Source organism: Coregonus clupeaformis, chromosome 30 (genome assembly GCF_020615455.1).
Source record: "Coregonus clupeaformis isolate EN_2021a chromosome 30, ASM2061545v1, whole genome shotgun sequence".
Lineage (NCBI taxonomy): Eukaryota > Metazoa > Chordata > Actinopteri > Salmoniformes > Salmonidae > Coregonus > Coregonus clupeaformis.
The window spans coordinates 25,945,205-25,972,401 of record NC_059221.1 but is presented as its reverse complement, the minus strand read 5'-3'; the positions used below and the strand labels follow the sequence as shown (position 1 = coordinate 25,972,401).

The following is a 27,197-nucleotide window of genomic DNA, read 5'->3' as shown; positions in this document are numbered from 1 at the left end:
AGAGGACAGGCTGGACAGGAGGACAGGCTGGACAGGAGGACAGACTGGACAAGAGGACAGGCTGGACAGGAGGACAGGCTGGACAGGAGGACAGGCTGGACAGGAGGACAGGCTGGACAAGAGGACAGGCTGGACAGGAGGACAGGCTGGACAGGAGGACAGACTGGACAAGAGGACAGGCTGGACAGGAGGACAGGCTGGACAGGAGGACAGGCTGGACAAGAGGACAGGCTGGACAGGAGTCAACCCATCTGTTGGATGCTAGAGGGACCGGCTGGACAGGACAGGAGTCAACCCTCACATATCTATAATGTTACCGTAAAACTATGATTAAAACTGTAATTCTGCTCTGAGCTGTTTTTAAAGTGTTTCGTCATTGAATGCTCTAATGAACGTGACCCACCGGTAATTTCCTCATCATGTCTTCAGCCATAATGTTCTCTGGACTTAATTAGACATGGATGTTCCTTAATGTACAGTACACTACAACATGGGCCTCATCTTCAGTAGTGACCTCAACATATAGAGGCTGCCTGTCACAAGAGAGAGAGGGAGAGAGGGGCTGAGGGAGAGAGAGACGGCGGGAGAGAGAGTCTGAGGGAGACAGAGACAGAGAGAGGGGCTGGATACGTCACCATGCAGAGAGAGGGGCTGAGGGAGAGAGGGGCTGAGAGAGAGAGGGGCTGAGGGAGACAGAGAGAGGGGCTGGATATGTCACCATGCAGAGAGAGGGGCTGAGGGAGAGAGAGACAGAGACAGAGAGAGGGGCTGGATATGTCACCATGCAGAGAGAGGTGCTGAGGGAGAGAGGGGCTGAGAGAGAGAGAGGGGCTGAGGGAGACAGAGACAGAGCGAGGGGCTGGATACGTCACCATGCAGAGAGAGGGGCGGAGGGAGAGAGGGGCTGAGGGAGACAGAGACAGAGAGAGGGACTGGATAGGTCACCGTGCTGAGGGAGAGAGGGGCTGAGGGAGACAGAGAGAGGGGCTGGATATGTCACCATGCAGAGAGAGGGGCTGAGGGAGAGAGGGGCTGAGGGAGACAGAGACAGAGAGAGGGACTGGATATGTCACCACGCAGAGAGAGGTGCTGAGGGAGAGAGGGGCTGAGGGAGAGAGGGGCTGGGAGAGAGAGGGGCTGAGGGAGACAGACGGAGAGAGAGGGGCTGAATAGGCCACCATGCAGAGAGAGGGGCTGAATAGGCCACCATGCAGAGAGAGGGGCTGGATAGGCCACCATGCAGAGAGAGGGGCTGAATAGGCCACCATGCAGAGAGAGAGGGGCTGGATAGGCCACCATGCAGAGAGAGGGGCTGGATAGGCCACCATGCAGAGAGAGGGGCTGAATAGGCAACCATGCAGAGAGAGGGGCTGAATAGGCCACCATGCAGAGAGAGGGGCTGAATAGGCCACCATGCAGAGAGAGGGGGGATGGATAGGCCACCATGCAGAGAGAGGGGCTGGATAGGCCACCATGCAGAGAGAGGGGCTGGATAGGCCACCATGCAGAGAGTGAGGGGCTGAATAGGCCACCATGCAGAGAGTGAGGGGCTGGATAGGCCACCATGCAGAGAGAGGGTACTGGATAGGCCACCATGCAGAGAGAGGGGCTGAATAGGCCACCATGCAGAGAGAGGGGCTGAATAGGCAACCATGCAGAGAGAGGGGCTGAATAGGCCACCATGCAGAGAGAGGGGCTGGATAGGCCACCATGCAGAGAGCGAGGGGCTGAATAGGCCACCATGCAGAGAGAGGGGCTGGATAGGCCACCATGCAGAGAGAGGGGCTGGATAGGCCACCATGCAGAGAGAGGGGCTGAATAGGCCACCATGCAGAGAGAGGGGCTGAATAGGCCACCATGCAGAGAGAGAGGGGCTGGATATACAGACCTCGGCTTCAGTTGTGACCTCAACATAAACGCTCAATGTTGTCACCAGAAAGAGATGTGGGAATATGTGTCCAGAGAGAGGGGGTTAATATGTTACCCTCCAGAGAGAGGGGGTTAATATGTTACCATCCAGAGAGAGGGGGTTAATATGTTACCATCCAGAGAGAGGGGGTTAATATGTTACCAACCAGAGAGAGGGGGTTAAGATGTTACCATCCAGAGAGAGGGGGTTAATATGTTACCATCCAGAGAGAGGGGGTTAATATGTTACCATCCAGAGAGAGGGGGTTAATATGTTACCAACCAGAGAGAGAAATAGGCTGAATACTTCACCACAGAGACATTTGACATTTTAGTCATTTAGCAGACGCTCTTATCCAGAGCGCCACGCTCTACCGACTGAGCTACACGGGGACTATAAGACAGGGGCTGTCTGAATATTTCCACTGAACCCTAATCAGACTACAGAAATTAAGCATCTAGTCTTGCAGCTCTTTAGACGTAACTCAGCTCGTGCCTCTGTGTGTCTGCCAGACCAGAGAGGGATTTGACAGGCTGATCTGGTGCCTCTGTGTGTCTGTCAGACCAGAGAGGGATTTGACAGGCCGATCTGGTGCCTCTGTGTGTCTGCCAGACCAGAGAGGGATTTGACAGGCTGATCTGGTGCCTCTGTGTGTCTGTCAGACCAGAGAGGGATTTGACAGGCTGATCTGGTGCCTCTGTGTGTCTGCCAGACCAGGGAGGGATTTGACAGGCTGATCTGGTGCCTCTGTGTGTCTGTCAGACCAGAGAGGGATTTGACAGGCTGATCTGGTGCCTCTGTGTGTCTGCCAGACCAGAGAGGGATTTGACAGGCTGATCTGGTGCCTCTGTGTGTCTGCCAGACCAGAGAGGGATTTGACAGGCTGATCTGGTGCCTCTGTGTGTCTGCCAGACCAGAGAGGGATTTGACAGGCTGATCTGGTCCCACTCTGGATTCACACGGATGGAAATAACCTGCTATTGCCGGAATAAACACAGAGCTCCACAAAACACCAGCACTGTGCACTCTGACCAGGACGCTAGACCTGGAGTCGGGGTCACTCTGACCAGGACGCTAGACCTGGAGTCGGGGTCACTCTGACCAGGACGCTAGACCTGGAGTCGGGGTCACTCTGACCAGGACGCTAGACCTGGAGTCGGGGTCACTCTGACCAGGACGCTAGACCTGGAGTCGGGGTCACTCTGACCAGGACGCTAGACCTGGAGTCGGGGTCACTCTGACCAGGACGCTAGACCTGGAGTCGGGGTCACTCTGACCAGGACGCTAGACCTGGAGTCGGGGTCACTCTGACCAGGACGCTAGACCTGGAGTCGGGGTCACTCTGACCAGGACGCTAGACCTGGAGTCGGGGTCACTCTGACCAGGACGCTAGACCTGGAGTCGGGGTCACTCTGACCAGGACGCTAGACCTGGAGTCGGGGTCACTCTGACCAGGAAGCTAGACCTGGAGTCGGGGTCACTCTGACCAGGACGCTAGACCTGGAGTCGGGGTCACTCTGACCAGGACGCTAGACCTGGAGTCGGGGGTCACTCTGACCAGGACGCTAGACCTGGAGTCGGGTCACTCTGACCAGGACGCTAGACCTGGAGTCGGGGGTCACTCTGACCAGGACGCTAGACCTGGAGTCGGGGTCACTCTGACCAGGACGCTAGACCTGGAGTCGGGGTCACTCTGACCAGGAAGCTAGACCTGGAGTCGGGGTCACTCTGACCAGGACGCTAGACCTGGAGTCGGGGTCACTCTGACCAGGACGCTAGACCTGGAGTCGGGGTCACTCTGACCAGGACGCTAGACCTGGAGTCGGTGTCACTCTGACCAGGACGCTAGACCTGGAGTCGGGGTCACTCTGACCAGGACGCTAGACCTGGAGTCGGGGTCATTACTGCACATCGCAGCAAAATGTTTTGCAATGGAGAACAGAAACAAGCGTAGATATTAGGCCACCTCACAGTCTTTTCAAACCGTTTTGGTCTGTTTCCTACATTGTGAACAGGGCCCCTCCCGTGTCGGCCGAGGAGAGGTGGCTCTGTACCATTAAATTATGGTAGGACTACCTCATAATGATCTCAGAGGTACGGAACTACAACGTTTGGTAATTTATAGATGTTTATAGGTTAATTACAGTTAGTTTGCATCAATGAGAAGGTCTACAGCAGTTTGACTTTTAGGAGAACCTAGTAAGTGTCATGCAAAGGAGCTGAGATGTCATGGATAACAAGGCAGGTGAATTGGCTAGTGGTTTGTTCCTCTGTTGGGTTTTTCCAGTGGTGGAAAAAGTACCCAATTGTCATACTTGAGTAAAGGTTAAGATACCTTAATAGAAAATTACTCAAGTAAAAGTCACCCAGTAAAATTCTACTTGATTAAGAGTCTAAAAGTATTTGGTTTTAAATATACTTTGGTATAAAAGTAAATGTAATTGATAAAATATACTTAAGTATCAAAAGTATAAATAATTTCAAATTCCCAAACCAGACGGTACCATTTTTTATTTGTATTATATATGGATAGCCAGGGGCACACTCCAACACTCAGACATCATTTACAAACGAAGCATGTGTGTTTAGTGAGTATGTCAGATGAGAGGCAGTCCGTCAGATCAGAGGCATTAGAGATGAAGGATGTTCTCTTGATAAGTGCATGAATTGGACCATATTCCTGGCATGCTAAGCTTTCAAAATGTAACAAATACTTTTACGTGTCAGGGAAAATGTATGGAGTAAAAAGTACATTTTCTTTAGGAACGTAGTGAAGTAAAAGTAGTCAAATATAAATACTAAAGTACAGACACCCTAAAAAACTACTTAAGTAGTAATTTAAAGTATTTTTACTTCAGTACTTTACACCACTGGGTTTTTCCAACAGCAAACTTTCAGTTGATCCAGTGGGAGGTGATGGGAAATATACATCAACTTTTGGAAGGTGTATTTTCTATGATTAAGTTAATTGCAGATACAGTGGGGGAAAAAAGTATTTAGTCAGCCACCAATTGTGCAAGTTCTCCCACTTAAAAAGATGAGAGGCCTGTAATTTTCATCATAGGTACACGTCAACTATGAAAGACAAAATGAGATTTTTTTTTCCAGAAAATCACATTGTAGGATTTTTAATGAATTTATTTGCATATTATGGTGGAAAATAAGAATTTGGTCAATAACAAAAGTTTCTCAATACTTTGTTTTATACCCTTTGTTGGCAATGACACAGGTCAAACGTTTTCTGTAAGTCTTCACAAGGTTTTCACACACTGTTGCTGGTATTTTGGCCCATTCCTCCATGCAGATCTCCTCTAGAGCAGTGATGTTTTGGGGCTGTCGCTGGGCAACACGGACTTTCAACTCCCTCCAAAGTTTTCTATGGGGTTGAGATCTGGAGACTGGCTAGGCCACTCCAGGACCTTGAAATGCTTCGAAGCCACTCCTTTGTTGCCCGGGCGGTGTGTTTGGGTTCATTGTCATGCTGAATGACCCAGCCACGTTTCATATTCAATGCCCTTGCTGATGGAAGGAGGTTTTCACTCAAAATCTCACGATACATGGCCCCATTCTTTCCTTTACACGGATCAGTCGTCCTGGTCCCTTTGCAGAAGAACAGCCCCAAAGCATGATGTTTCCACCCCCATGCTTCACAGTAGGTATGGTGTTCTTTGGATGCAACTCGGCATTCTTTGTCCTCCAAACACGACGAGTTGAGTTTTTACCAAAATGTTCTATTTTGGTTTCATCTGACCATATGACATTCTCCCAATCCTCTTCTGGATCATCCAAATGCACTCTAGCAAACTTCAGACGGGCCTGGACATGTACTGGCTTAAGCAGGGGGACACGTCTGGCACTGCAGGATTTGAGTCCCTGGCGGCGTAGTGTGTTACTGATGGTGGACTTTGTTATTTTGGTCCCAGCTCTCTGCAGGTCATTCACTAGGTCCCCCCGTGTGGTTCTGGGATTTTTGCTCACCATTCTTGTGATCATTTTGACCCCACGGGGTGAGATCTTGCGTGGAGCCCCAGATCGAGGGGAGATTATCAGTGGTCTTGTATGTCTTCCATTTCCTAATAATTGCTCCCACAGTTGATTTCTTCAAACCAAGCTGCTTACCTATTGCAGATTCAGTCTTCCCAGCCTGGTGCAGGTCTACAATTTTGTTTCTGGTGTCCTTTGACAGCTCTTTGGTCTTGGCCATAGTGGAGTTTGGAGTGTGACTGTTTGAGGTTGTGGACAGGTGTCTTTTATACTGATAACAAGTTCAAACAGGTGCCATTAATACAGGTAACGAGTGGAGGACAGAGGAGCCTCTTAAAGAAGAAGTTACAGGTCTGTGAGAGCCAGAAATCTTGCTTGTTTGTAGGTGACCAAATACTTATTTTCCACCATAATTTGCAAATAAATTCATAAAAAATCCTACAATGTGATTTTCTGGAGAAAAAAAATCTCAATTTGTCTGTCATAGTTGACGTGTACCTATGATGAAAATTACAGGCCTCTCTCATCTTTTTAAGTGGGAGAACTTGCACAATTGGTGGCTGACTAAATACTTTTTTTCCCCACTGTATCTAGTACTCACAAATATTTTATATGAGGGTATAAAGTCAGATGAAATTGGCTTCCTCTTTGGGCTTTTCCACAGCAAACATTCTGTAATGCAGATAGAACTTTCTTGGGTCTTTCACCTGCTGTTCATAGGGGGCGCGTTCAGCAGGACGTGTTGTGGAACGTTCAGATATAATTATGACATGTAGAACAAACATGCCTCTTACATGTACACCAAGGATCACGTCTGCTATATTCATGACATCTGTACTTTCCAACATTAAACAATGTTCGGCTACTGAACTGAGCGTGGCTCGGGGTTGAGAGCGTTTAAAAAGTGTCAACAAGAACTCACCAGGACCCCCCAGACTCTTTCCACACTCCTTAGATCAGTTTTTAATTAAATTGACACAAGTTCCCGTTGGGAGGACAAACGTTTACATACAAAATAAATCACTTGCATGATAAAACTTTTCAAACCAGTCGATAGTTCGTCAGGAGGCTCTTCACTCCAGCATGTCTGAAATCCAACCTACATTTTATAAAAATTGGTTTCAACAAACGGAGATGTGTTGCGAACTCGATAGTGACGTCGGCTATTTCTCCAGTCCCCGCTAACCCTTTAGTAACGTTCAGCAGAGAACAACCCGTCCTCCTCATCCCTTATTCACGCTGCTCCTCCAATCTCTACATCTTCTAGCAAATCCTCTGGTTTCTCTCGTTTGTTTACGGAATAATCAAAACCTAAATGGAACTATAAGAACCTGTGTAGCATGTATGTATGTATGCATGCATGTAGATTCAGAATAACTCCCAAGCACATTTTCAAAAAAAAAAAGGCTTGTTTTATATACAGCAAGTATGCATCCCAAATAGCACCTTATTCTCTTTTTAGTGCACTACTTAGGGAATAGGGTGCCATTTGGGACTTACCCTAAGAGTGTATATACTCTATACAGCAAGTGTATAAAACTAACAGTAAAATAATTATTTTGTGGCACAGAGGGGCAAATTAAGGCACACCTATGTTCCCTAATGCAAAGAAAGAAAAAAAAAAGTTTTAAAGTAAGATATAGCTTCAACTAATAAACAGCAAACCAAAAACGTTGTTTTAAGAGTAAGTGTTCAACTTCAGCATGGTCCCAGAACGGTTTGTGCTCTTGCCAACTCGTTATCAAGCCAAGCATGACATTCCATAAGAGGTTGTGGCAAGCAGAAACACAAAAGGCACCCAGACTAGCTCCATATAATAGACAGAGAAAAGGATATGAAAATTAAATGCTACCAAATGTCAAAACATTTTATCCAGATTTATGAGTTAATGTTTAAAAAAAGATTAAAAAAAAAAAAAAAGAAGAAAAAGTATCAAAAACAACAAAGGAAAAACAGTCTGCAGTCGTAACAAAATAGGTCCCGGTTGACTTCGTTATCCATGTCAGCTCTTCTTGTAGCAAATCCAGAATATCATCTCAACAGAACTGGGGAGGAGGGAGAGAGAAGGTTTTTATTAAAATGTTTTACTTGCAATGATCATGGGATGTGGTTGGTTTTACTTTAGTTGAATGCACTGATTGAAGTCACTCTGAATAAGAGTGCTAAATGACTAGATTGTGAGTATACATGACAAAAACAAAACAAAACAAAAAGTGGCCGGTAGGTGTGTTGAATTATCTTGATGTGAGAGAATGTATAACATCATTAGAAGTCTGGATGGTTACAACAACAGTAGCGCCAGTAAAGTCAGCACTGCTTGACAATGTCTGCTGCCGTCTTGTGGTGACAAGGTGGTACTGCATGAGTACTGAGCAGCCAAGCCATAATAAGCACCATGTTTCCACTTCCCCTACTTTAATATTAATTAATATGCCATTTAGCAGACACTTTTATCCAAAGCGACTTACAGTCATGCGTGCATACATTTTTGTGTATGGGTGGTCCCGGGGATCGAACCCACTACCCTGGCGTTACAAGCGCCGTGCTCTACCAGCTGAGCTACAGAGGACCACACTACTTCTAACCCTTATTTACATCTCACACCAAGTCAGGGTTAGGTAACCTCTGGTCTCTACCCCTATACACATGCCTGCAGATCTGACAGGACTGGATGGGCAGAAGCAGTAATGGGAACTCCACCTAACCAATCCAACCAAACCGTTCCAATCATTTAAGAACTGCCTACAAAGCTTGGGAACAGGGTATCAGACCTGTGCAGAAAAATAATGTTATTTTTGTAGTTTATTTAAAAACTTCAAAATACTTGAGGTAGTCCAATATAGCTGATAAAGAGTTAACTAAAAAAAAGGCAACTATTTTATTTTGATATTCAAATTAAGCATAGATAAAACGAAATGATCCCAGGTCTGTCCTAGACCCAGACAGAGTGAAATGGATACACAGCCTACCTTCCAGCGGTTGCCACAGCCGTTGCACAGTACAAAGGTGGTCATGGGCTCATCAGCACTGCGCGTTTGCACCTACAACACACAGGGAGAGACGGCGCATATTTACAACGAGCCACACATACAGGAGCAAGGAGGAGCCACACAACACGGACGTACCCACACACACTGTTCTCACCTGTAGAAGCATGTACCCACACACACTGTTCTCACCTGTAGAAGCATGTACCCACACACACACTGTTCTCACCTGTAGAAGCATGTACCCACACACACTGTTCTCACCTGTAGAAGCATGTACCCACACACACTGTTCTCACCTGTAGAAGCATGTACCCACACACACTGTTCTCACCTGTAGAAGCATGTACCCACACACACTGTTCTCACCTGTAGAAGCATGTACCCACACACACTGTTCTCACCTGTAGAAGCATGTACCCACACACACTGTTCTAACCTGTAGAAGCATGTACCCACACACACACTGTTCTCACCTGTAGAAGCATGTACCCACACACACTGTTCTCACCTGTAGAAGCATGTACCCACACACACTGTTCTCACCTGTAGAAGCATGTACCCACACACACTGTTCTCACCTGTAGAAGCATGTACCCACACACACTGTTCTCACCTGTAGAAGCATGTACCCACACACACTGTTCTCACCTGTAGAAGCATGTACCCACACACTGTTCTCACCTGTAGAAGCATGTACCCACACACACTGTTCTCACCTGTAGAAGCATGTACCCCACACACACTGTTCTCACCTGTAGAAGCATGTACCCACACACACTGTTCTCACCTGTAGAAGCATGTACCCACACACACTGTTCTCACCTGTAGAAGCATGTACCCACACACACTGTTCTCACCTGTAGAAGCATGTACCCACACACACTGTTCTCACCTGTAGAAGCATGTACCCACACACACTGTTCTCACCTGTAGAAGCATGTACCCACACACACTGTTCTCACCTGTAGAAGCATGTACCCACACACACACTGTTCTAACCTGTAGAAGCATGTACCCACACACACTGTTCTCACCTGTAGAAGCATGTACCCACACACACTGTTCTCACCTGTAGAAGCATGTACCCACACACACTGTTCTCACCTGTAGAAGCATGTACCCACACACACTGTTCTAACCTGTAGAAGCATGTACCCACACACACTGTTCTCACCTGTAGAAGCATGTACCCACACACACTGTTCTAACCTGTAGAAGCATGTACCCACACACACTGTTCTCACCTGTAGAAGCATGTACCCACACACACTGTTCTCACCTGTAGAAGCATGTACCCACACACACTGTTCTCACCTGTAGAAGCATGTACCCACACACACTGTTCTCACCTGTAGAAGCATGTACCCACACACACTGTTCTCACCTGTAGAAGCATGTACCCACACACACTGTTCTCACCTGTAGAAGCATGTACCCACACACACTGTTCTCACCTGTAGAAGCATGTACCCACACACACTGTTCTCACCTGTAGAAGCATGTACCCACACACACTGTTCTCACCTGTAGAAGCATGTACCCACACACACACTGTTCTAACCTGTAGAAGCATGTACCCACACACACTGTTCTCACCTGTAGAAGCATGTACCCACACACACTGTTCTCACCTGTAGAAGCATGTACCCACACACACTGTTCTAACCTGTAGAAGCATGTACCCACACACACTGTTCTCACCTGTAGAAGCATGTACCCACACACACTGTTCTCACCTGTAGAAGCATGTACCCACACACACTGTTCTCACCTGTAGAAGCATGTACCCACACACACTGTTCTAACCTGTAGAAGCATGTTATTTTCTGTGATTTTACCCCAGGTGTGCTATACTGAACCGACTACACGTGTTGACCTGTGTGTTGGTGTAATGAAGTTAATGTCGTACCGTCGTAGGCTCACCCCACAGCTTGAAATATTTCCACTGGCGTTAGCTTTTATGTGGTGCCACTTGCTAGTACGTTATACAGCAGGCGATCGCGTGTGTTGGCGAGACAGAGGACAGGTGATCAAGTACTGATAAGGACATGAGGAAGCTGTACTGTTAGGCTGCACTCCGTGACGCTGGTTACACAGGTCCAGTTCACTACGTCAGTACCTGTGTAGAGGTGCAGTTCACTACGTCAGTACCTGTGTAGAGGTGCAGTTCACTACGTCAGTACCTGTGTAGAGGTGCAGTTCACTACGTCAGTACCTGTGTAGAGGTGCAGTTCACTACGTCAGTACCTGTGTAGAGGTGCAGTTCACTACGTCAGTACCTGTGTAGAGGTGCAGTTCGCTACGTCAGTACCTGTGTAGAGGTGCAGTTCGCTACGTCAGTACCTGTGTAGAGGTGCAGTTCACTACGTCAGTACCTGTGTAGAGGTGCAGTTCACTACGTCAGTACCTGTGTAGAGGTGCAGTTCACTACGTCAGTACCTGTGTAGAGGTGCAGTTCACTACGTCAGTACCTGTGTAGAGGTGCAGTTCACTACGTCAGTACCTGTGTAGAGGTGCAGTTCACTACGTCTGTACCTGTGTATAGGTGCAGTTCTTGCCCCTGCATTTGCCACATTGAAACATGTCCGTCTCTGTCCCGCCCACTTTGGACAGCTGGTGCTCTCTGATGGCGTCCTTGGTCAAAGCCTTCCTCATCTCCTTCAGCTCTGCACTCGCCATCTCCTGGTGGGTCAAACAGAGAATTGTGTAAGAATTGACCTTACAGAAGTGTCTCAGCGTCAGATGTGAAGTGTACGCAAACATGTTATTTTAGACTCAACCTTAGGACATATTTCAACTCTAAGAGGTTCACTGCCAAAACATGAAACTCACAGACACACCCCCCCACACAGACCCCTATGTACCTCAGCAGCCATGTTAGCGATGCGGTCAGCGGAGATGTTTCCAGCGAGGACGTTTCGTCGGAGGTCTGGGTTCTTCTGGTCCTTCAGGTTGGAGATACGGCTCCTCAGCCTGGACTTGTACTTCTGGTCTGTAGACTTAAACTCCTGGTAGATACGTGGAGCGGGGAAGTGAAGGAGAACACTGCACACAGTAAGACGCTCTTAGACATGCAGAGTCCGTCTATAAAAGACCAGAAACCTTGATATCCACACGTCTGTCGTCTGGTCTTCACCTCACCTCACCACCAAACATCTGTCTGGTCCTCACCACACCACCAAACATCTGTCTGGTCCTCGCCACACCACCAGAAACACCAAACCACACATTTGTCTGGTCCTCACCACCAGAAACGGACAGCAACAAGCATACAGGTGAAAGGATATAGTCCTCAATCTGAGCGGCCAAGTTCTCAGTGTCTGCTCCAATGGTCTTGTGATCATCTAACATATCAAACAGAGTGGTCATTAGTTTAAAAAATATACAAATTAAACGTCAAAATAATGCATTTTAAAATGGCCCTCCAGCCACCCCATATCTTAGATCCCTCTGTGATTGGGCTACGTCTCACCCAGAGACGTATAATACTAGAGTTGCTGAAGTCATCAACCTATACAGCTGTAGAATGTGCTGATAATGGCAGCCATCTTGGTGGAGTGTCTCACCGTCGGTCTGCAGGGCAGCCACCAGCAGCTCTCGGCACTTGGTGCGTACGCTGTCAGTGGTGACGGGCACGGGGGGGAAGGAGGTGAACTTTGGAGTGGTGGGGGTCGTAGGGGTGGTGGGGGTCGTAGGGGGCTCAGGCAGTTTCTTGCTAGGGTAGATAAGAGGGTGACAGCGAGAAGAAACATTTTACATGTTAGGAGTCACACTGATCCTTCCATTTATTCTAAACAGTAACATCAGTGTGTGTACTTTGTATTTTATTTATTAAGGATCCCCATTAGTTCCTGCCAAGGCAGCAGCTACTCTTCCTGGTGTCCAAACACATTAAGGCACTTACATTACACATAAAACAAAAGATAAAACAGTACATCCTATAACATTATTACACCACTACATATCTACAATACAAAATGTATAATACCACCATAAAACAATATTACAACGAACGAGTGTGCTAGCGTTTGTGTGCATGTCTCTTCACAGTCCCTGCTGTTCCATAAGGTGTATTTTTCTGTTTTTAAAAATCTGATTCTACTACTTGCATCAGTTACCTGATGTGGAATACAGTTCCATGTAGTCATGGCTCTATGTAGTACTGTGCGCCTCCCATAGTCTGTTCTGGACTTTGGGACTGTAAAGAGACCTCTGGTGGCATGTCTTGTGGGGTATGCATGGGTGTCCGAGCTGTGTGCTAGTAGTTTAAACAGACAGCTCGGTGCATTCAGCTTGTCAACACTTCTTACAAAAACAAGTAGTGATGAAGTCAATCTCTCCTCCACTTTAGTCATCAGAGATTTACATGTATATCATTAATGTTAGCTCCCATTTTACATCCAAGGGTCAGCCGCGCTGCCCTGTTCTGAGACAATTGTAATTTTCCTAAGTCCCTCTTTGTGGCACCTGACCACACGACTGAACAGTAGTCCAGGTGTGACAAAACTAGAGCCTGTAGGATCTGCCTTGTTAAGAACACAGAGCAGCGCTTTATTATGGCAGACTATTATCCCCAGCTTAGCTACTGTTGTATCAACATGTTTTTGACCATGACAGTTTACAATCCAGGGTTACTCGAAGCAGTTTAGTCACCTCAACTTCCACATTATTTATTACAATATTTAGTTGAGGTTTTAGTGAATGATTTGTCCTGAATACAATGCTTTTAGTTTTTGAAATATTTAGCACAAAATTATTCCTTGCCATGCATTCTGAAACTAACTGCAGCTCTTTGTTAAGTGTTGCAGTAATTTCAGTCGCTGTAGTAGCAGACGTGTCTAGTGTCGAGTAATCCGCATACAGACACACTGGCTTTACGCATTAGTAAGTGTCATTAGTAAAGATTTTTTAAAGTAAGGGGTCTAGACAGCTGCCCTGGGGAATTCCTGATTCTACCTGGATTATGTTGGAGAGGCTTCCATTAAAAGAACACCCTTTGTTTTCTGTTAGACAGGCAACTCTTTATCCACAATATAGAAGGGGGTGTAAAGCCACAACAAGTTTTTCCATCAGCAGACTATGATTAATGTCAAAAGCCGCACTGAAGTCTAAATAGAAATGCCCCCATCAATTTCTCTCAGCCAATCAGTAATTTGTGTAAGTGCTGTGCTTGTTGAATGTCCTTCCCTATAAGCGTGCTGAAAGCCTGTTGTCAATTTGTTTACTGTAAAATAGCATTGTATCTGGTCAAACACTATTTTTTCCAAAAGTTTACTAAGAGCCTGATTGGTTGGCTATTTGAGCCAGTAAAAAGGGGGCTTTTCTATTCTTAAGTAGCGGAATGACTTTTGCTTCCCTCCAAGCCTGGGGGCACACACTTTCTAGGAGGCTTAAATGGAAGATAAGGCAAATAGGAGTGGCAATATCGTCCTCTATTATCCTCAGTCATTTTCCATCCAAGTTGTCAGACCCCGGTGGCTTGTCATTATTGATAGACAATTTTTTCACCTCTTCCACACTCACTACACATAATTGAAAATGCTTGTCTTAACTAATTTGGTAAAGTAAAAAATGCTTGTCTTAACTAATTTGGTAAAATATACTTGGATGTGTAGTGTCGGCATTTTGTGGCTGGTATGTCATGCCTAATCTTGCCAATGAAAAAATCATTAAAGTAGTTGGCAATATCAGTGGGTTGCGTGATGAATGAGCCATCTGATTCAATGAATGACAGAGCCGAGTTTGCCTTTTTGCCCAAAATTGTATTTAAGCTTTTTACTATCATTCATCTTTGTTTCATAGTATAGGTTTCTTGTTTTTATTCAGTTTAGTCACATGATCTCAATTTGCAGTACGTTTGCAAGCGGGTTGTACTGCCAGACTTATTTGCCATCCCTTTTGCCTCATTCCTTGCAAACATACCATTTTTCAATTCCTCATCAATCCAAAGGGGATTTAACCATTTTTACCAGTCGTTTTCTTAAAAATGGGTGCATGATTATTAGTAACTGGAATAAGACATTTCATAAAATGTGTCAAGTGCAGCATCTGGTTGCTCCTCATTACACACCACGGACCAACATATTATTTACATCAACATAAGAATCACTACAAAACCTATTGTACACCATACTAGGCCCAGCCTTTGGAACTTTGGTTTTCCTAGATATGGCTACTATATTGTGATCACTACATCCAATGGATTTGGATAGTGCTTTAAAGCACATTACTGCAGCATTAGTAAAGATGTGATCAATACATTTTGAGGATTTCATTCCTGTGCCATTTGTAACTACCGTGATAGGTTGACTGATAACCTGAACCAGGTTGCAGGCACTGGTTACAGTCTGGAGCTTTTTCTTGAGTGGGCAGCTTCGTGAAAGCCAGTCAATATTGAGGTCAACCAGAAAATATACCTCTGTTGATATCACATACATTATCAAGCATTTCACACGTTATCCAGATACTGACTGTTAGCACTTTTGTGGTCTATAGCAGCTTCCCACAAGAATGGGCGTTAGGTGAGGCAGATGAACCTGTAGCTATATTACTAAAACAGTATTTAACATGAGATCTTCTTTAAGCTTTACAGGAATGTGGTTCTGAATATAGACCGCATTGACATTTCTGTCTTTTCTGTAGATGTCATAACCATGTATTGCTACCACTGTATCAAAAAGGTATTATCTAAGTGAGTTTCAGAGATAGTCAGAACATGAATGTCATCTGTTACTAGCAAGTTATTGACTTCATGAACCTTGTTTCTTAGGCTACAGAAAGTACCAGTTATATGTACACTACCAGTCAAACGTTTTAGAAACAAGCCCCCGGTGACATACAGTACCAGTCAAAAATGTGGACACACCTACTCATTCCAGGGTTTTTCTTTATTTTTACATTGTAGAATAATAGTGAAGACATCAAAACTATGAAATAACACATATGGAATCATGTAGTAACTAAAGAAAGTGTTAAACAAATCACCTGCAATGCATTTCAATTAACAGGTGTGCCTTCTTAAAAGTTCATTTGTGGAATTTCTTTCCTTCTTAATGCATTTCAGCCAATCAGTTGTGTTGTTACAAGGTAGGGGGGTATACAGAAGATAGCCCTATTTGGTAAAAAACCTAGTCCATATTATGGTAAGAATAGCTCAAATAAGCAAAGAGAAACAACAGTCCATCATTACGTTAAGACATGAAGGTCAGTCAATATGGAACATTAAGAACTTTGAAAGTTTCTTCAAGTGCAGTTGCAAAAACCATCAAGCTCTATGATAAAACTGGCTCTCATGAGGACCGCCACAGGAATGGAAGACCCAGAGTTACCTCTGCTGCAGAGGATAAGTTCATTAGAGTTACCAGCCTCAGAAATTGCAGCCCAAATAACTGCTTCACAGAGTTCAAGACACAAACACATCTCAACATCAACTGTTCAGTGGGGACTGTGCGAATCAGGCCTTCATGGTCGAATTGCTGCAAAGAAACCACAACTAACGGACACCAATAAGAAGAAGAGATCTGCTTGAGCCAAGAAACACGAGCAATCGACATTAGACTGGTGGACATTTGTCCTTTGGTCTGGAGTCCAAATTGACGATTTTTGGTTCCAACCGCTGTGTCTTTGTGAGACGCGCTGTGGGTGAACGGATGATCTCCGCATGTGTAGTTCCCATCGTAAAGCCTGGAGGAGGTGGTGTTATGGTGCTTTGCTGGTGACACTGTCTGTGATTTATTTAGAATTCAAGGCACACTTAACCAGCATGGCTACCACAGCATTCTGCAGCAATACGCCATCCCATCTGGTTTGGGCTTCGTGGGACTATCAATTGTTTTGCTGTGTAAGGGCAATTTTACCAAGAAGGACTGTGATGGAGCGCTGCAGATGACCTGGCCTCCACAATCCCCCGACCTCAACCCAATTGAGTTGGTTTGGGATGAGTTGGACAGCAGAGTGAAGGAAAAGCAGCCAACAAGTTCAGCATATGTGGGAACTCCTTCAAGACTGTTGGAAAAGCATTCCAGGTGAAGCTGGTTGAGAGAATGCCTAGTGTGCAAAGCTGTCATCAAGGCAAAGGGTGGTTATTTGAAAAACAAATCAAAATATTTGAGGTTCAACACTTTTTTGGTTACTACATTATTTCATGTGTTATTTCATAGTTTTGATATCTTCACTATTATTCTACAATGTAAAAAATAGTAAAAATAAAAACCCTTGAATGAGTAGGTGTGTCCAAACTTTTGACTGGTACTGTATTATTAATGTGGGCTATTTTTAGCACTTTTCTGGGATGCCTGATTGTTTTTATTGCTTTACTGAGAAGCTTGTCAGAAGTATGTTCTTTATATTTCAGCCGATTGTGCAAGCTGCAAACAGTGGACTTCCTACAAGGGCACACCGCCTCAGTGCTAACAGTATAACTCTGGTTCATAGGCACAGGATTAATGCATACAATAGCTGTAGGATCAACATAGGCATTCAGTGCAGTTAGGGGGACCTAAATTAAGTTACTTACATTGTGTCTGCCAACACCCCTGGGATAATGTACATTTGCTACAGCATTATGACAACTCAGCGACACAATGGTAGGGATTAACTGAGCTGGTCTTGGGTCATTGATAAGTCAACATCTCAACGCAGCCCTGAAATGCGTGGACAGAGTCCAGGATGGACTCTGTCATTCCTGTAGAGCAGCTTCTGTTTCCAGAAGGTGTCGAAGTTCTCTACAAAAGTGATTCCAACAGAGCTACAGTAATCTTTTAGCAATACCAGTAGCCTGCTGAATCTTTCACACCCGCGCCCCAACTATGGTGCCGGACCGGAAATAATTGTCCGCTTTTTGAAATAATTCAGAGCTAGAATCTGCCCGGCATCTGTCGTAGAATGGTCGGAAGCAGCCTTGTAATGTCCTGTACTCGTGCTCCAGGATAGCACAGGGTTTTTGGCCCGGGAACCAAGATGTTTCTTACAATAGAACTGCCGATGATGACAGCTGGTGCAATGGCTGAGGAAGTCCGGCCGTTCTTTCACCTCGAGAGGTTTCGTAAACCCCTTGAGGACCGAAGGGCAGTGGGGACCAATGGACCCGAGCCAGCTCTAGTATCCTTCGTGGATGATGAATGGGCCGGAGTCTCAGACAGCCTCACGGTCTGATGAGGGTGGGAGCTATGAGGATCTGAACCAGAAATAGAAGCCACCGGAGAGGGAGACAGAACAGAAGATGAAGACACAGGTAGCTCGGATCTGATCTCGAATCGGAAGCCCCCAGGGAAGAAGGCACCGGAACCTCTGGATCCAGGGCGTCAAAGCCATTTCTGGTCTATGTCCGGTCTTAACATCTCCAAGGAGGCCCCCGTTGCCATAGGACGCGGTTTTAGAACTCCACAGCGAGTGACATATCTCCATGGCTGGTTGGTAGGGTCGAGAACAGGAACATCCCCCAAGTCATCCAGGAGCATCCTACTAGCTCCATTCTCCAGGGAAGGGGGAGACCCCTTCGGGGAGGGATCCCTGCAGAGTACCGGCCAGTCGGCTGTGGAGAGCCGACACCAGCGGCGACACTTCCACCAGGCCAGAGCGGCGTCCGGCTACTGGGGTAAAAGAGAAAGAAGAAGTAGGCGGGTGTGGATTCCCCAGTAGCTTGTGTAGGTTTGCTACTTGTTTGCTGAGAGTAGCCACTTCGCCCCTGCAGGCAAACAGTTGCTACATTGAAAGTCCGGGCGGTCCACATTGTCCTGGAATAAAGTGAAATATACAGCTCCTGCAGCATTGAAAACATTCAATTGCGACATCCATTTGAGACTGCCGGCCAGCTAGGCTTCTTTGTCGCTCTCCTTACATGGAATTCTCAACTAAGTGAACAGATAGAGCTCAGAAAAAAACAAATAACAAAATCCAAAAAAAGCAGAAAGATCTTTTAAAGTCTTTTAAATCCTCTCACTGCGGTGAGCACGAAAGCGGAGTGTCTTTGCACGTACGTCTAGCATCGGCTAACGTTAGCTATACAACGCCGTTCCAGCCAGGTCAGGTTGCAGGGAAAAAGCAGCAGGGAATACAGCCACAAATAGCGTGGGACACCTCCGCGCTCGCAGTGTTAGCGCAAGTGCTAACCGCGTCGCGGGCTGTGTTCAAGCTGTTCGTGGAAAACCCTGCTAGTTTGATACTGATAGCTACCAGCTAGGCTAGTAGCTAGCGTCGGCAAACAACTTCAGACTTTTTGGTCTGGCAGGATCCCGGGACAGATAGTAGCGGTCACAGAAAACTGAGGCTAACCGCGTCGCAGGATCCAAAATCAAAAAGTATATCAAATCAAACTTAGCAAGGAAACACGGTCACAACTTTACAAAAACAATAAAACAGAGGTCTCTCGCTCAGCGTTCAACATACGTTGCGCTCTGATGACGTAGGGGGAGATGTAGCTTGTGTGGTGTAGCCCTAGTGTTCACCTGTCAGTGTGTGTGTGTGTGTGTGTGTGTGTGTGTGTGTGAGAGAGAGACTGTATCAAACCCCTGTCATCTACCGACCCAAGCTAGATTACGCATCACCCAAGAGTAGTTCATTGAACCACCTCTGCTACATTCAGTGGCTTGCGAAAGTATTCCCACCCCCTTGACATTTTTACAACCTGGAATTAAAATTGATTTTTTGGGGGGGTTTGTATCATTTGATTTACACAACATGCCTACCACTTTGAAGATGCAAAATATTTGTTTTCGTCAAACAAACAAGAAATAAGACAAAAAACAGAAGACTTGAGCGTGCATAACTATTCACCCCCCCCAGGTCAATATTTTGTAGAGCCACCTTTTGCAGCAATTACAGCTGCAAGTCTCTTGGGGTATGTCTCTATAAGCTTGGCACATCTAGCCATTGTACAGCAATCTTTAAGTCATACCACAGATTCTTAATTGGATTGAGGTCTGGGCTTTGACTAGGCCATTCCAAGACCTTTAAATGTTTCCCCTTAAACCACTCGAGTGTTGCTTTAGCAGTATGCTTAGGGTCATTGTCCTGCTGGAAGGTGAACCTCCGTCCCAGTCTCAAATCTCTGGAAGACTGAAACAGGTTTCCCTCAAGAATTTCCCTGTATTTAGCGCCATCCATCATTCCTTCAATTCTGACCAGTTTCCCAGTCCCTGCCGATGAAAAACATCCCCACAGCATGATGCTGCCACCACCATGCTTCACTGTGGGGATGGTGTTCTCAGGGTGATGAGAGGTGTTGGGTTTGCGCCAGACATAGCGTTTTCCTTGATGGCCAAAAAGCTAAATTTTGAGTCTCATCTGACCAGAGTACCTTCTTCCATATGTTTGGGGAGTCTCCCACATGCCTTTTGGCAAACACCAAATGTGTTTGCTTATTTTTTTCTTCAAGCAATGGCTTTTTTCAGGCCACTCTTCCGTAAAGCCCAGCTCTGTGGAGTGTACGGCTTAAAGTGGTCCTATGGACAGATACTCCAATCTCCACTGTGAAGCTTTGCAGCTCCTTCAGGGTTATTGTTGATGTCTTTGCACCTCTGATTAATGTCCTCCTTGCCTGGTCTGTGAGTTTTGGTGGGTGGCCCTCTCTTGGCAGGTTTGTTGTGGTGCCATATTCTTTCCATTTTTAATAATGGATTTAAAATGGTGCTCCGTGGGATGTTCAAAGTTTCAGATCTTTTTTATAACCCAACCCTAATCTGTACTTCTCCACAACTTTGTCCCTGACCTGTTTGGAGAGCTCCTTGGTCTTCATGGTGCAGCCCCTTCCTTAGTGGTGTTGCAGACTCTGGGGCCTTTCAGAACAGATGTATATATACTGAGATCATGTGACACTTAAATAAAGTCCACCTGTGTGCAATCTAACTAATTATGTGACTTCTGAAGGTAATTGGTTGCACCAGATCTTATTTAGGGTCTTCATAGCAAAGGGGGTCAATACAAATGCACGCACCCCTTTTCCGGTATTTTTTTTTTTTTGAATTCTTTGAAACAAGTAATTTTTTTCATTTCACCTCACCAATTTGGACTATTTTGTGTATGTCCATTACATGGAATCCAAATAAAAATCTATTTAAATTACAGGTTGTAATGCAACAAAATAGGAAAAAACACCAAGGGGGATGAATACTTTTGCAAGGCACTGTATGACTCCACATTAGCCCACTGAGCTAAAGCCTAGGCATTAGATCAGGGAGCTCACACAAGGTTATTCACTGAACTACCTCTGGTACCTGACACACTTGGTTGTCACGGTGTCTCACCTCCTGTCGCTGGATCCAGGACTGTCCTTGGACGTTGATGACCTCAGAGGAGAGCCCTCCTTCTTCTTCTCCTCCACAGCCTTCCCCTCAGCACCGTCTGAAGAGACAACACATCATTATTCCCATTCAGGTGTTTATCTCTTTAGAAAAATGCTTTCTGTTTAGTCTTCTTCATTACTGTACAAGTCTGTATTATAATAATTTTCCATCCCGGTCTCTCTAGAGCAGACATGTGGATCGCACCTGTCCAGTACAGACAGACAGTGGTACGAGGCAGACCTGCAGGACAGACAGACAGTGGTACGAGGCAGACCTGCAGGACAGACAGACAGTGGTACGAGGCAGACCTATAGCAGACGTACCCAGTAGTTTCTTCCAGGATTTGATGAGTGACTTGGCCAGAGTCTGGACCTCTTCCTCTGAACTCTGCTTCCTCACAGCGTTCACCGACATGCCGATCCTGGTGGACTAACACAGACATCTTTATCATTACGGTCAGCGATTTTTTTTTCTACATTGCATTTAAAAATTCTAAACTGCTATTCAGAAAACAGCAACAACAAAAAATGACCCCTGCCATTAATGATCACTATCAGGTTTAAAGGTCTGTGGAACGGCTATTAAATGCTCAATATCAGGTTTAAAAGGTCTGTGGAATGGCTATTAATGATCAATAACAGGTTTAAAAGGTCTGTGGAACGACCATTAATGATCAATATCAGGTTTAAAAAGGTCTGTGGAACGGCATATACAATGTCAACCACTACTCAACCTGATCATAAATTGTGAGTCTTTTTTCACAATAAAATTGCAGCTTTAAAAATAACGGATTGCATGCATCTAGTTTCAAGTTTCATTAGTCGTATGTACGGGATAAGCATGGTATACATCGTCCAATGAAATGCAAGAACAATAAGAAATAATAAAATATAAGAATACGAACATAAAGTAAATAGAACAGAATAAATATTTTAGCATAAATATAATAGGAGGAGGAGAATTTATAGTGCCAATATTTACACGTTTTGGGGAAGGGGGGGGCAGTGTATAAACTGAGCAGTATAATAAGATTCTGGTAGCAGCGGTTGTGATGTGCGTGTAGTGTGTGTGTATATATATATGTCTGTGTGCCAAGTTGTGGAGAATCAGAGCATGTGGTCAGTCCAGTTCAAGTGTTCAGCAGTCTGATGATTTGTAGATAGAAACTGTCTGCTATTCTGAGCCTGTTGGTATCAGACCTCATGCTCCGATACCGTCTGCCCTACAGTAAGGGAGTGAACAGATCGTGGCTGGGGGGGGTGGGGTCCTTGATGATGCTGCAGGACTTCCTTAAGCACTGCTTCAAGTAGATGTCCTGGATGGTTGGGAGCACGGTCCCAGTGATGTACTGGGCCATCTTCCCCACCCACTGGGGGAACTTGCGGTTGTGAACTAAGAAATTCCCGTACCAGGCCGTGAAGCAACCGGTCAATTATTCTCTAGATGGTGCAGCGGTAGTATTTGGAGAGGAGCCGGGGCGGCATGCTGAACTTCTTCTGCCGCCTTCGGGAGTAGAGACGCTGTCGCGCCCTCTTGACAAGGGTGGTGGTGTTGGTCCATGACAAGTCCTTGGTGATGAGGATGCCGAGAAAACGCTGTCTCTCTCTCTACTGCAGTCCCGTTGATGTGGATCTATCGTCGCACTTGCAGGACTAATGCAAGAAAGGCTACTATTCCTAATGTGATGAGTAGATAGTGTATCAGTGTTGCTTCCGTCCCTCTCCTCGCCCCCTACCTGGGCTTGAACCAGGGACCCTCTGCACACATCGACAACAGTCACCCTCGAAAGCACCGTTACCCGTCGCTCCACAAAAGCCGCGGCTCTTGCAGAGCAAAGGGAAACGACTACTTCAAGGTCTCAGAGCGAGTGACGTCACCCGATTGAAACGCTACTAGCGCGCACCGCTAACTAGCTAGCCATTTCACACCGGTTACACTGGCGTAGTCATAACTTAGGCTAATAATCTAACTCACTCAGTTAGCAAACACAGTTGTGAACAGAGCAGCCTAGGGGGTGTGAAACAGCCTGAGCACAATAGTGACAGAGTAGGACTGATCAGAGACGTTGCTTCTTTTTTTTTGGCCTTTTATAAACACATTTAATGTAATTCTACTACACTTTACATGACCGGACATCTTTTTAATATAACAAATTAGTAGCCTGCTCTGCTGACACTGACAAACAGTTAAGTAAAAACAACCTTGTCTTGAATGAAACCATCTAATTTATGCCTACTAAAAGGGGAGACAAATTGTACAATATGACGTCCATCTATTATTGTCCCCCCCCCCCCAAAAAAAAATTATATCCTGTGGTACTGATCCAATGATAAAGATAGTGAATATGCACACTCAATAGGGATATGGCCGATGCTCTCAGCTGGTGTCAATTCGGAGTTGAAAATTTAAATAAACTAGAGACAGATTAGTATTTTCTTCCGTCTTCTCTTTTCAACAATAGCCATTTGAGTTTTAGACTCAACAAATCAGCAATTTGGTAGGCTATTTGCCACGCACTGCCCAAATTGCACACTTAAATCAATCCACAGCAAAAAAAAATTAAAATTAAAATGATGACCCTCTGGGGCCAAATCATGCGCTCTGGTGTAGTATTTTATTTCTGTATAGGCACAAGCAATTATATAGCTAATTTAATTCCATTTTCTTTAGGGGAAGCTTATCTTCCCCTAGCCTATGGGATGCTCCGCCTATGCCAACATCAATGTGAAAGTAACCGGTGAGTTCAAATGCTGACATCAAATTCAAAGCAATCAGCGCCCTGCCTAAACGGCTGACCGGCAAAGCAAACTGTCTGGCACCGTCTCTGCCTTCCAAGGGATGCGCCGCATGGTCCTAAAGCCAGCCAAACAATTTGTTAACAGACGTTACATTTTTAAAATCGGGCTTGGAATAACTGTAGCCTACTTTACATGTTTGGTCTTGAGCTATGGTCTGGCCCTGCCCAAAATACACCCCTGATGCCGATCCTGGACTGACACCATAGAGAAATTGTAAAGACATAGTATTGTATTGACATTTTTTTACATTTACATTTTTAGTCATTTAGCAGACGCTCTTATCCAGAGCGACTTACAGTTAGTGAGTACATACATTATTTTTTTTATTTTTTATACCGGCCCCCCGTGGGAATTGAACCCACAACCCTGGCGTTGCAAACGCCGTGCTCTACCAACTGAGCTACATCCCTGCCGGCCATTCCCTCCCCTACCCTGGACGACGCTGGGCCAAATGTGTGCCGCCCCATGGGTCTCCCGGTCGCGGCCGGCTACGACAGAGCCTGGATTCGAACCAGGATCTCTAGTGGCACAGCGATGCAGTGCCTTAGACCATTGCATTGACCATAGTAACACATTATAATAGTATTTTCTTCTGTGGTATAGACAGAGAGGCCTACAGTAAACAAGCTTAGGTCTACCTGTAGTGTCTCCAGAGACATCTTCATGTTCTTCAGTTCCCTCAGCAGATATATGGCACCATCCTGTGAATAAAGGAGACAGATAAATATTGATACCTATTAAATTGAAATGGACGCTGTATACAATAATATCAATCTATTTTTTAGTGAACGAGCATTATGCATATGCTGTTATTCGAACAATATTAGGCTAGAATCTAGATGATAAGACCAATAAAAACTGGGTGGTGTAGGCCTATGGTGATATGGGAACGAATGTGAGCACAGCGGCCAAATTTGGTTAGGTTAACTGTACGTTTTAAATGGCTGGTCATCCGTGTGGCGGGGACTGAATGCGTATGGATGTAAGGACTTTATCTCCAGGTAAAATATTCCGGTGTCGCCTCCATGCAAGGGTCGAAAGCAGAGGTAGTGAGTGGCATGTTCAAAAAATGACATATCTAGGCCAAAGTTAACCTATACAGATAACAAACGATCCCGCTGATTAACCCGAGTAGCCATGACTGGGCTTAACTAATTAGGAGAACAGAGGGGCAGGGGGGGGGTGTGGGGGCAGGTTTTAATGTCTACGGTGTGGACAGCCGTTCATAACAAACAAATCACCGCGTGAATGCAACAATGTTTCAATATGTTGCCATTACAACCTACGCTGCCACACAGTAGTAGTGAAGTGCAACAATTCACTTTCACTTCAAGGTCGACAGCGCAATCAACTCGTTTTTTCCCCTGTTCGGAACCCCGAAAAACCAATAGCCAACAGCTTTCTGTAGCTTGCTAGAATTTTCGATGTCTACAAAAGGTGCATCCGACATCACACGACCACCACAACACTCCTGCCATGCCTAGCATACCTGATTTCAGCCGCGCCACCTAGCAAACTCAACTTACCGTGTTTTTCTTGTGCACCATTTTGTCCAGCGTTTTAGCAATGCGTTCGACCTCCTGCTCTTTCGCCATTTTGCTTATATTTTTGCAGCTGCTCTTCTCTCCCGCTACGGATGAACCTCCATTTATGTTGAAAAACCTCTCTCGTCTCTTTCCCTTCCCCTACTGTCACCAACGCATCCACTTATTTCCCTACGGCGCGGTGTGGCTTTTCTGTCTGTTAAGGCGAGAGAGGTTGGGATTTGTAGTTTGTGGACTACAGAAAATATGCTGTTTGACGCTTGTTCATTTCTCTAATCTTTCACCCAACCATTACTTCACCAAATGCGCTCCAAACGTGTGCAAACATCTCACTAATCACTTTCTGTTTTTTTTTTTATAGACCGCATGAAACTGTAATCAGTTGACTCATCTGCCTCTGTTGCTCTTGTTGAACTCACCTCCCTGGCCTCGGTAAATAACACCTTTCTTTCATTAGCCCAGTGGGCGTCGCTGTTTCCACTCTTTTGGGTTGACTAGTGGCGGGCTAACCTAACACAGCAGGTTTAAAAGAAACTCCTCGAATGGCTTGTCCGAAGACAGTACAGTATGAAGACGAGCAGAAACTCATTCTCCAATAGAAATCCCCCGATCACGCTTGTAGGCGACGTTGGCTAGCTCTGCTCATGCGCATAAACACCTCATCGGGTCTAACGGGTCGTATCGCGCTTAACTGCGCATGTGCAGGCCGTAAAATCAAAAGGCACTCCTTCGATATAAAGTAGTTTTTTTTTCTCACGAAAATGAAAACGTGTCAGTTTGTCACGAGGTCTGAGTAATAACATGTTCAACTACTTAAGACATTGGCTCGAATCTAGGTTGTGCCTTTTAGATTGAGAAAAAAATAACAACTAAAGGAAGAATCTTTCACTTCTCTCATTGACTGGTCTGGTCTGTTTCGCAAGCGTTCCCGGAAGTCTCGCGATGTTGCGCCTCTTGATTTAGAAACTCTGGCATTTCTTTCTTTTTGGTCCTGACGAGAGAAAAAAAACTGTCGGGGTAGATTATTTTCTGCACTGTTCATCCAATCCAGTAAATGTGCATTAGTTAAAATGGAGTGTCGCCAGGCTTCTCCTCTTCCTCTCTGATGTCGACTTTGTTAACCCGGAGAGGAAGAGGCGAAGCGAGAGGATTACTCCGTCCAAAATCTGTCAGCGTGAGATAAGCCCATTTTTTTTGTATGGAGGTCTATGAGAGAGTGTCGAATTACGTGAGGTTTATTTGATCAAATATAAGTTTGGTAATGTTTAGGCTGATATACGTGGATGCACGTGGTATTCCGGCAACTTTGAGAAAAACGACTTAGGTGTGCCTTTTGTGCATATACTGCCCTCTAATTGGCTAGAATGGTCACACCTGATCTCGCCTGCCTTCCATCATTAAGGACATGTATTTCCATTGTAAAAGCAGTCACTTTGCTATCTTAACCAAAGAGTATCTATTATATTGACAACGGCCGAAAGTGGAAGAGGCGACACACTCTCTTTCCATTTCCCCTGAAAACCGGATGCACATTTTATAGATTATATTGACCAGATACTCTAGTGGCCGTTCTAACAATGAAAATAAATGTCTTGAAAAATGGAAGCCAGCCTGGAGGAGGCAAGATTAGGTGGGACCATTCTAGCCAATGAGAGGGCAGATATGCGTGTGAGGAGCAACGGTTTCTGCTA

The 27,197-nt window shown here is 45.4% G+C and overlaps 1 protein-coding gene across 1 annotated transcript; it reads right to left on the bottom strand.

The window, feature by feature from the left end:
• Positions 1–6,829: 6,829 nt before the first annotated feature.
• On the bottom strand, positions 6,830–25,959 carry tcea2 (transcription elongation factor A (SII), 2). Its single transcript, XM_041857232.2, has 10 exons — positions 25,489–25,959; positions 24,601–24,663; positions 21,488–21,593; positions 21,126–21,222; positions 12,450–12,598; positions 12,171–12,227; positions 11,748–11,902; positions 11,419–11,565; positions 8,863–8,934; positions 6,830–7,938 (listed from the first exon to the last, which is right to left on the bottom strand). The coding sequence occupies exons 1-10, from the start codon at positions 25,555–25,557 to the stop codon at positions 7,930–7,932; spliced, it is 924 nt and encodes a 307-aa protein (XP_041713166.2). The 5' UTR covers positions 25,558–25,959; the 3' UTR covers positions 6,830–7,929.
• Positions 25,960–27,197: the final 1,238 nt, after the last annotated feature.

What these genes read in the sequence shown, in the direction of transcription:
- tcea2 (XM_041857232.2), bottom strand. Translation starts at nt 25,557, where the DNA reads ATGGCGAAAGAGCAGGAGGTCGAACGCATTGCTAAAACGCTGGACAAA. An exon ending in ATCCTGGAAGAAACTACTGG is followed by an intron (nt 21,223 to 21,487) that starts GTACGTCTGCTA and finishes TTGTCTCTTCAG; the next exon opens with ACGGTGCTGAGGGGAAGGCT. An exon ending in GGCTGCCCTGCAGACCGACG is followed by an intron (nt 12,228 to 12,449) that starts GTGAGACACTCC and finishes TTGATATGTTAG; the next exon opens with ATGATCACAAGACCATTGGA.